Genomic DNA, 9,277 nt, shown 5'->3' with positions numbered 1-9,277 from the left:
ATGTGTAGGCCTATAGATCCCAACTAAAAGAACTAAAATCACAGTTGGCCTACATAAAATACAGCCGCACTTTATAAATTATTTTTTTAAATGTATTTAAACTTTAATACTAAACAAATATTGATGCAATGGTAGTGTCAATTTGTCGTAGCAATTTGTCGTAGCATCTGTTTAAAATATACGATTTAATCAAGTCAATTTGAATAAGTTGGCCAATAAATAGATATGCCTAGATGTTTTGCTAAAATACAGTACTAAGAATTTCTACGTTTCATCACTGGTGTTTATTTCGTCTGTTCTCCGCTTGATGGCGCCACACATTAACACATTACGGCCTTCTCAATTATTTTCTTGGTTTCGTTTGCTTTGTTTGTGTGCAGGCTTGTTTTTATTAGGCTATATTCTCTGGAGTAAGTCATAGTAAATTCATATGCTAAGGAAAGCACTGACCACGCGGGTATTTGTTTTCATCCTGCTGGAAAAAAAAACATTACATTAATAATTACATTAGGCAGGACTGAGTTGTAACCTATTAAAGTTAAACGGTTTTATAGAGCGCATGACACAACAGCAACAGCAATAAAAAAAAATAATGAAATAGCCAGACACGTTTGATTTATATTTTAACTGATTACACTGTCATTTTATTTAAAAATAAATAAATAAATACAAATAAATGATGTAGCCTACATCATAGTCTCATCAAATGATATGATCAATATCTTAAAATGTCACTTTGTATTTTCGAGAATAAGTAAAACATTCCTACAAGGTAGTATTCACAGGTTATCTCTCAGTGAGGATCAATACATTCTCCCTGTGATGGCCTTTGGAACTTCAGAGTGTCTTTTTGTTTTTCTCCACTGTTTTGGGTGTTGAGCAAAGGGCCTGATGTGTTTACTTCTTCATTAACACAGAATACTCTAACAGGAAGTATAACTAGCTGTTGGTGGTACGAGAAAAACCTGCTTGTCAATCCAAGCCTCTCAAACAGGAAATTACTATTACTTCTGTGCTACGGAGACTTTAGTTGAAGAGCATTTGTGGTTATCAACAGTTGAGAGTTTCCTTCAGTGTGAGCAGTGTGCATGTGATGGCCCAGACAAAAGATCCAAACTTTGGGCAGTCATCAGGCACTAACTCTGCCCTTCAGAGGCTGGACACGTTAGCTAGCCGATTTTTTTACAAATATCGAAAAGGGCACCAGGAGAAGGGACTAGAGAATGAGGGGCCACATGTGTCAGAGTATACCGTTCTTTGGGATGCAACAAGTAAATCAAAGCCTTTTAAGTGAAATATTTTAAAATACTTCATTATTTCTATTAAATGCACAAAAGGTCTGTTTTCTTAAAATGATTGACTCTTGATCTAAATAAACTCATTTCATATACTGTAGAGAGTCTCTGATGAATTTTCACAACCTCTATTGAAGAATATGATGTAGGTTTTTTTATTGTAATTAGCTGAAGCGTGCAGAGTAAAATGTGTTCGCCTTTTTCTAAGTGCATACAGTATATTTCTGTACACTTTGATTGTTGTCAGACTTTTTGTGGTTTCGACAGGAAGAGATCAGTTTGCTTTTCTAAAGCCAGCAAAACTTAAAGCGCACTAAACCTGTTCGTTTTACAACATCAAGTTTCCATTACATAAAGTATTATCTTTCCTTAATGGCAGACCTGATAATACTAGGTTGCCGTGCTAGGCTAAAATGTAAATGTAACCAAATTGTTACTGATAATACATCCACTGACAAACGTATGCAAGTCAAATCTCATGTTCAGGTAAACCTCATTAAGACAGATATCATAAAAGTGATGTCTATATAATGTGATAATATTACAATGTTTGTTGTAGCTGGTTTTGTGAAAACAGTGCTATTTATCTAGTAAAGCTGTCAAGTGGAGAGATAATATTCTGTAAAACAGTTTTTTTTTATGCAGTGTATAATTTTTGTAGTGCAATGTTGTCTCACTGTCATTTCTCGATCTGCTATTAATTTGTTAATAAATGTCAGAAGAAACTGCTGTATTGATCAGATGAGTATCACGTAGTTAAAACACATTTGTGTGCATTTTAAAGTAATTTCAGGAGTCTCCATAAAATCAAGATACGTAAATCCAAAAGAAAGTCATTGCTGATGTGTGGCTAATGGTCAGCTGGCCGTTGTAGATCTACATGAAATGATAATCAAAAGATGGCAGTGTTGTCCTTTTAATTTGCATTTTATGTCTGGCTTTGACTGACCAACCAGATTAAAAGACAAATGAGTTGATTAGTCACTAGCAGCATCTCTTTTGCTGCCTAAATGAAATGGCAAGACCTCGAACAAGCAGAAACCATCCACATTTTATAACACATCCCATGTTGAGCTATTTTTGCTTTTGTATTTTGCACTTTTTAAAAATACGTTTCAGTTTGCACAGTGGTTTCACATGTTGGAAATGTGTTTTCATAACACAAAACTCAACTCAAATGCTCCACAGCATGCCACTCTCAGAAAAAAAGGTACAAAAGCTGTCACTGGGGCAGTACCTTTTCAAAAGGCACACTTTTTGTACCTTTTAGGAACTAATATGTACACTTTAGGTACTAATATGTACCTTTAAGGTACTAACATGGACTGTTTAGGTACAAAGGTGTGCCTTTTGAAAAGGTTCCGCCCCAGTGACAGGTTTTGTACCTTTTTTTCTGAGAGTGCAGAAACCTATGCAACTTGATATCTTTCAGTTCACTAGAGAACACACTTTTTTTTAATATTTGCATTTTTTTTTTATTATGTCTAGCATATGGTGTTGGCAGAAAGATAAAGGCGAGTGCCTCCACTGACATTTAAAATCGCCCCCTTTTCAATCTTGTTCAAAAACATATAATAACATTTCGATCCCTTTCAATGTAGTTCCCATGCTCAGAACTAGAAATCCCAGGGGATGCTAACAGAATGATTCATATAGACCAACTTCAATGCATTAAATAAGCTGTGTGTTACGAATTTAAATGGATTAAAATTCATATAAGTTGAAAATGTTTTAAGGATTATGTTCTGTTCCAAATAAAGGATTTTATTGTTTATCTGAGAATCATGCATTGAGCTATCCTTTGGCAGTTGATAATGTTAATTGTGTTATCTCTTTAATTAGTGAAAGAATTCTTTGCACAAGCCAAAGAGGATTTCTTGAGAAAATGGGACTTTCAGCCGCAGGTATGGGAGCATTATTGCAATAAACAGGAAAGTCAGTTGTTTTCAGCAGAACTAATCGTTGACTTCTGGCTTGGGTTCTGCAGAGCACATCGTGTCTAGATGACTTTGACAGATTGAAAACTCTTGGCACTGGATCTTTTGGAAGAGTAATGCTTGTCAAGCACAGACAGTTGGGACGATACTATGCTATGAAGATTCTGGACAAAGAAAAAGTGAGTATGCATGCTGTATATCCTCCTGCAGGACCCAACCATTTTATTTATTTATTTATTTGTTCTCTGTGCAAGACATTTGTTTTTGTGAATTTCTATGAGACATACCATTCTTTAACACAGTCCTGGTGTCTCTTATTCATCCTGGGTCTTTCTTATAGATGCAGAATGTATATTATTTTCAAGTTTTAAAAAAAAAAGAGTATGATTTTATCATAAAGATATTTATTCAGTGCATCACTGTAAAAATAAATAAATAAATATAGTTAGTTAGTTAGTTAGTTAGTTTACTCAACTTATGGAAAAAATTGTTTGATCACCATAACCATTAAGGGTGTTCTGTTATTTCAGAGAACATAATAAGCTATAATAAGTTCCATAAACTCAAAAGTAAGTGATTTAAGACCCGTTCACACTCTGTTTATTATGAGCGAGTTTATTATCCGCTGTTTTTGTGTTGTCTGCTGCTTTAAAGGCTCGAGCTCTTTCCTCGGTGGATTCTGATTAGTTGTCATTGTTTTTAGCTTTCATCAGCTGGGAATAAATACTGTTCCTCCTTGTCATCAATGTTATAGCTGTGGTGTGGACTTCCCTATTATCATAGAATTAGAACAATTATTAATGCTTTGTACTTTTAAACTTTATTAAAACTTTACAGTTATCATTAAGCTCAATAAAGTTCAATGAGTATCAATATTGCACATTGCTGATGCAATAACTAGACCTTTCCACTAAACTAAACTAAGCTAACTTAATTTGTGCAGTTAGTGTCACAAAATTTAACCAATAAAAATTGATAAAGAATTGAATCATTAATGGTGACTTTAAAAAAAACATATTAAAAATATTAACAGTAGATAGAGCTAAAACATTTATTTTTATTTTTATTTATTTTATTTAGTCATTTATCAGACACTTTTATCCAAAGCGACTTACAAATGAGGACAACAGAAGCAATCATAGTATTAAAAGCTGCCGCGGTAAACTAAGCTTTTTTATACCCGTCTAACAAAATACTACATTAATTCAGCTGGACACACTTTCCTTATTTTCTCCGCAAGAAATGGCCAAGCAAGCGCAGACACTGACAAGATACGCGATACAGAACGAGACCAAACGCGATATCAGCACGTCTCCACACAGAAATATATATATATAAATATATACATATCAATTCTGATTTAACACAAAATATGCTCATACCTGTAAGTCCCCATTCTTTTACCAAAAACACAAATTATATAAGTTTATTATGAGTGATCAGTGATTATCAGTGACTTGCATGCTTGGCACCAAATTTGACATTGTAAGCTCTTGCTGTGTAATATTTTAAGTTGCTCAAACTAAATGGCCTAACTTTATTTTTTACGTAATGGCAGCGTTTTATTTATTGCATGTTTTACACAAATACATTTGCTATGCAAATTATATAAAGTTGCATTCAACCCAAATATTCAGATGTGTGCAGCACATTTTATGGCGGACTGTTTACTTATCCTGGGAGAGTAGACAACAATGCTGTATGTGGAAAATAATGTGTTTTTTAAACTTTAAACCACATAAACACATTTCATTACACCAAATACACAAAATAATGTTCTTTTTAGCAACATCATATGACCCCTTTAAGAGTAAACACCTAAATCAAAACACTAATACTGTACAAACAAAACATTATAGGATAAACATCATTTGTTTAGATTTTTATATAATCTTTTTTTATCTGGGGGTACAGAAGACTGTAAAAGTAAAAACTGATTTGTGAATGAAAATGAGCATGGTTTTTGTAGGTATACCTCTATTTAGGTTAAGTTTCTAAATAACTGAATCCTGATGTTCCCCATAGAGAACAATATAAAACTAAATGCATTTGTGTGTTTTGTATGCTCTAAACTCTGTTATTGGGTTATTCAGTTGGCTTAAATGATTTCAAATCAAATTTACAACAAACAGTTTCTTAAATGTTCAAACATTGAACCTGATTATCATTTTGGAATTTCAGGAAATTCAAAAGCAGGTTAATCGTCACGGTTTCAGTTGAGTCTGGTTGGTCTGGGCCTTGTTTCATGTGTCAGATCATAATGTAAAATGGTACAAATATATTTACAGAGCAGGGAGGAAACTGAAACTTCCTCTGCTGACAGGATCAAACCGCAGCGAGCAGCCTAATGATGTTTCCACTGTTGACTGTCACATAAGACTGCTAAAGTGTCATGTAACTTATGAAACCAAAACATATTTTTGCTATAACAATTTATTGAGAGGATAATGCATTAAAAAGTTAAATATTAAATATCAAATATTAAGCTTTGTTTTTTTTCTCATGTGACTCTGATCTGACAAATAAGAAGAAAAAGTGAAATGTGTTGTGAATCGAAACTGTGGATAATACTAAAGTCACCCTGTCTAGAATTATTACTTTGTAATCATTTTAAAAACACAATTATTGCCTGATGGTGTTTTTACATATAGAAATAGGGTACGAAAAGGCTAATGTTGTTTTATTTTACCAAAATACTGGAAATGTATTTAATGAGAATCCCTAAAATTATCACATATCTTTTGAAACAAAGGATTCAATCCTATTAATCCATTTTTTCAGTAATTGCCAATAAAAATCCCTCTTGATGCTGGTCGTATATCTACACTATATCACTAATTTTTTAGTGATATCATAATTTTTTTTTTTTTTTTTGTGCAAATTAGTTTGCATTAGCAGTATTCAATAAAAAAAATTTGTTACTATACTATTTTTGGGCCCAGGGGGGATTTTTTTTATTTTTATTTTTTTATATATATATAAATAAATAAATAAATCTATCCCTGAAATGTGTAGAATTGTAGTCTGTTTGTTTTTGTTTCTTTCTTTTTTTTATTCTGTATTTCCTCCTGTTTTTGACGATTTTTCAGGTGGTGAAGCTTAAACAGATAGAACACACATTAAACGAGAAGAAAATATTACAAGCAGTGTCCTTTCCTTTCCTTGTGAAGCTGGAATTCGCTTTTAAGGTACACATTCAATTTATATTGAAAAGAAATACAGTGTCGGAGGGTGTGCTTCTAGGATGTAGCATCATTGTCAGGGTTAAAGCTACTGAAAAAATTCAGCGTTATTACATGAAAAACAGGAACTAATTGTATTACATAGCATTATGATGTTTTCATTTTTAATTACCGTAACAGGATCATTCAAATTTATACATGGTCATGGAATATATCCAAGGTGGTGAGATGTTCTCACATCTGAGACGGATTGGAAGATTCAGGTAAACAGCTTGAAAACTAGCTAATAAAATGTCCTTCTTATGTGCCTTTACCTGTCTTTTTCTCTTATAAATGCAATAAGCATGTTTTTTCCTCATAGTGAGCAGAACGCACGTTTCTATGCTGCTCAGATTGTTCTGACCTTCGAGTATCTTCATGCTCTAGACCTCATCTACAGAGACCTTAAACCTGAAAACTTGCTCATCGATCATCAGGGATACATCCAGGTGTGCCAGTCACTTATTACCTCCGATTAAATGTTTCCTGCACTTTGGTTGTGTAATTTATATTTTAATGAGCTTTTATTTATAACTCTTATATTTGAATGTGATTTAGGTAACAGACTTCGGCTTTGCCAAACGAGTCAAAGGCAGAACTTGGACGTTGTGCGGTACACCAGAGTACCTGGCTCCAGAGATCATTCTCAGCAAGGTAAGAAAACACAGTAGTTCTTACTCCTCTAGAAGTTAAAGAAATCCTCAATGTTTTCTCTCTTTCTTTGTTAGGGCTACAACAAAGCTGTTGACTGGTGGGCATTGGGTGTTCTGATCTATGAAATGGCTGCTGGATATCCGCCTTTCTTCGCTGACCAACCTATTCAGATCTATGAGAAAATTGTATCTGGCAAGGTCAGAAGAACTTCAGTCATTTATTACAGTACCAGTAAAATTCCCTCTTGGTGTTGGCCCTACTGTATATCTATACTATATCCCTATTTCTTTAACCATTTATTTTTACACAAATTATTTTGCTCCATCAGTACAATACAGTACAATAGATAAAGTGCAAGTCCTCTATCCATAATATTGCTTTTTCCAGCGAAAAAGTCATCTCATCTGAATCAGGAGAGAAATATGCACAGATCTGTTGCTGTTTACAAGTGGAAACAATCCAAAACTGTTGTAACAAATATGTTGGTGGTTTTGATGTGAGAGGACAACAGGGGATGGACTTCTTTTCTGAGGAAGTGTGGATATGGATTATGGACTTGAGTTTTACTAATGTATTTTTACATTTAATTTTACATTTAATTTATTTATTTATTTTATACATAATGGAAAATATGATGCAAAATATGATTATTTTTAAAATAACATGTCTTTATAGTAAGTAATAGTGTGTGTGTGTGTGTGTGTGTGTGTGTGTGTGTGTGTGCGCGTTTTTGTGACAAATGAGGACATACATTTGTATAATGACAAGGGTATGACATAGGTATTACAAGGAGAAGGTGACTTTTCAGGACATTACCCCATGTCCCCACTTTTCAAAACGCTTATAAATCACACAGAATGGAGTGTATTGAAAATCTGAAATAGCACAAAGTTTCCTGTGAGGGGTAGGTTTAGGGGTAGGGTTGGTGTAGGGCAATAGAATATACGGTCTGTACAGTAGAAAAACCATTACGCCTATGGGATGTCCCCACAATTCACAAAAACAAACCTGTGTGTGTGTGTGTGAGAGAGTGAGTGTAATAATGCTACTGTAGCTTTATATGGTTATTCTATGACTGCATTTCTTTCTTAAAGAATAATTGTATTTCAGATAGGTGGTAGAAAGTGATAAAATCAAACAATTTCATATAATGTTTGGGTCTACAACACTGTAGTCATGCAGAAATGAATCAGTAAGGGCTTTAGATTTGTGCAGCATCCAAATGAGAATGATTTACACATTTCTTTAAATGAAATCCCCTTTGGATTGTTAAGCAATTCTGCTTCTGTCAGTGCTTCTGATGAAGTATCTTGTTGTATCACTGTTGGTTTGCATCCACTATGCACTTCTGGGATAGAATTAAACCACATGGTTCAGATCAGATGCAGTGCAAAGCATTCAGTGTGTTATCACAGAAAATACTGAAGGTACAACTGGTTTTGTTCCCTCTTTTACAAAGGAAAGTACTGTGTTTATATACCAGGTTTGTTAACTTTTTCTTGTACGTGTTTTGTCTGCTGTGGCATTTATTTGTATTCAATGGTAATTTATCCTGTATATATCCTGTAGTATAGGTAAAGGTTGTGTACAAAAAGTTGAAGGCATAGTTTTTTGTATTTTCATTAAAAAAGTGCAATTATAACATTATACCTTGGTATTAAATTTTAAAAAAGTAGTGCTGAAAAAAACTGCTGCAAGTGTGGTTCTAATACAATGCCTGAGGGAGTGGAGTACATTTGACTGCTATAATTTCTCTATTTTTACACCAGAAATAGTGTGCAGGATAGGCTTCAGTATGTTGAATATACAGTTTTTTGTGGGGAAACAGTATATTGCTTAAAGGGGTCATATGATACGATTTCAATTTTTCCTTTCTCTTTGGAGTGTTACAAGCTCTTGGTGCATAAAGAAGATCTGTAAAGTTGCAAACACTAAAGTCTCAAAACCAAAGAGATATTCTTTATAAAAGTTAAGAGTTAACCACACCCTCCTAAAACGGCTCGTTCTAACACGCCCCCACATACCTACGTCACGATCTGGGAAAATTTGCATAACGCCGCCCAAATGTTCACGCAAAGAAAAAAGGCGTAACTTTTATTCTCGCTGTAGTATTGTTGACGCTGCAGCCATGTCCTGAAGACGCTGTGTGCTTCGTTGTGAAAGCGAAACT

The 9,277-nt window shown here is 33.9% G+C and overlaps 1 protein-coding gene across 1 annotated transcript in view; it reads left to right on the top strand.

Annotated features, from left to right (window-relative positions):
* The first annotated feature begins 1,069 nt into the window (after nt 1–1,069).
* Nucleotides 1,070–9,277, top strand: part of LOC107742914 (cAMP-dependent protein kinase catalytic subunit alpha) — an 11,567-nt gene continuing 3,359 nt past the window's right edge. The window contains exons 1-8 of the mRNA XM_016555996.1: nt 1,070–1,271; nt 3,138–3,199; nt 3,283–3,411; nt 6,322–6,420; nt 6,595–6,677; nt 6,776–6,902; nt 7,012–7,107; nt 7,182–7,304. Coding sequence (XP_016411482.1) covers nt 1,094–1,271; nt 3,138–3,199; nt 3,283–3,411; nt 6,322–6,420; nt 6,595–6,677; nt 6,776–6,902; nt 7,012–7,107; nt 7,182–7,304 — 897 coding nt within the window. The 5' untranslated portion in view covers nt 1,070–1,093. The remainder of the gene's footprint in view (nt 1,272–3,137; nt 3,200–3,282; nt 3,412–6,321; nt 6,421–6,594; nt 6,678–6,775; nt 6,903–7,011; nt 7,108–7,181; nt 7,305–9,277) is intronic.

This window comes from Sinocyclocheilus rhinocerous, unplaced genomic scaffold (genome assembly GCF_001515625.1).
Source record: "Sinocyclocheilus rhinocerous isolate Xijiao unplaced genomic scaffold, SAMN03320098_v1.1 scaffold76, whole genome shotgun sequence".
In the NCBI taxonomy this organism is placed as follows: Eukaryota; Metazoa; Chordata; class Actinopteri; order Cypriniformes; family Cyprinidae; genus Sinocyclocheilus; species Sinocyclocheilus rhinocerous.
This window is presented reverse-complemented; position numbering and strand designations above follow the sequence as displayed.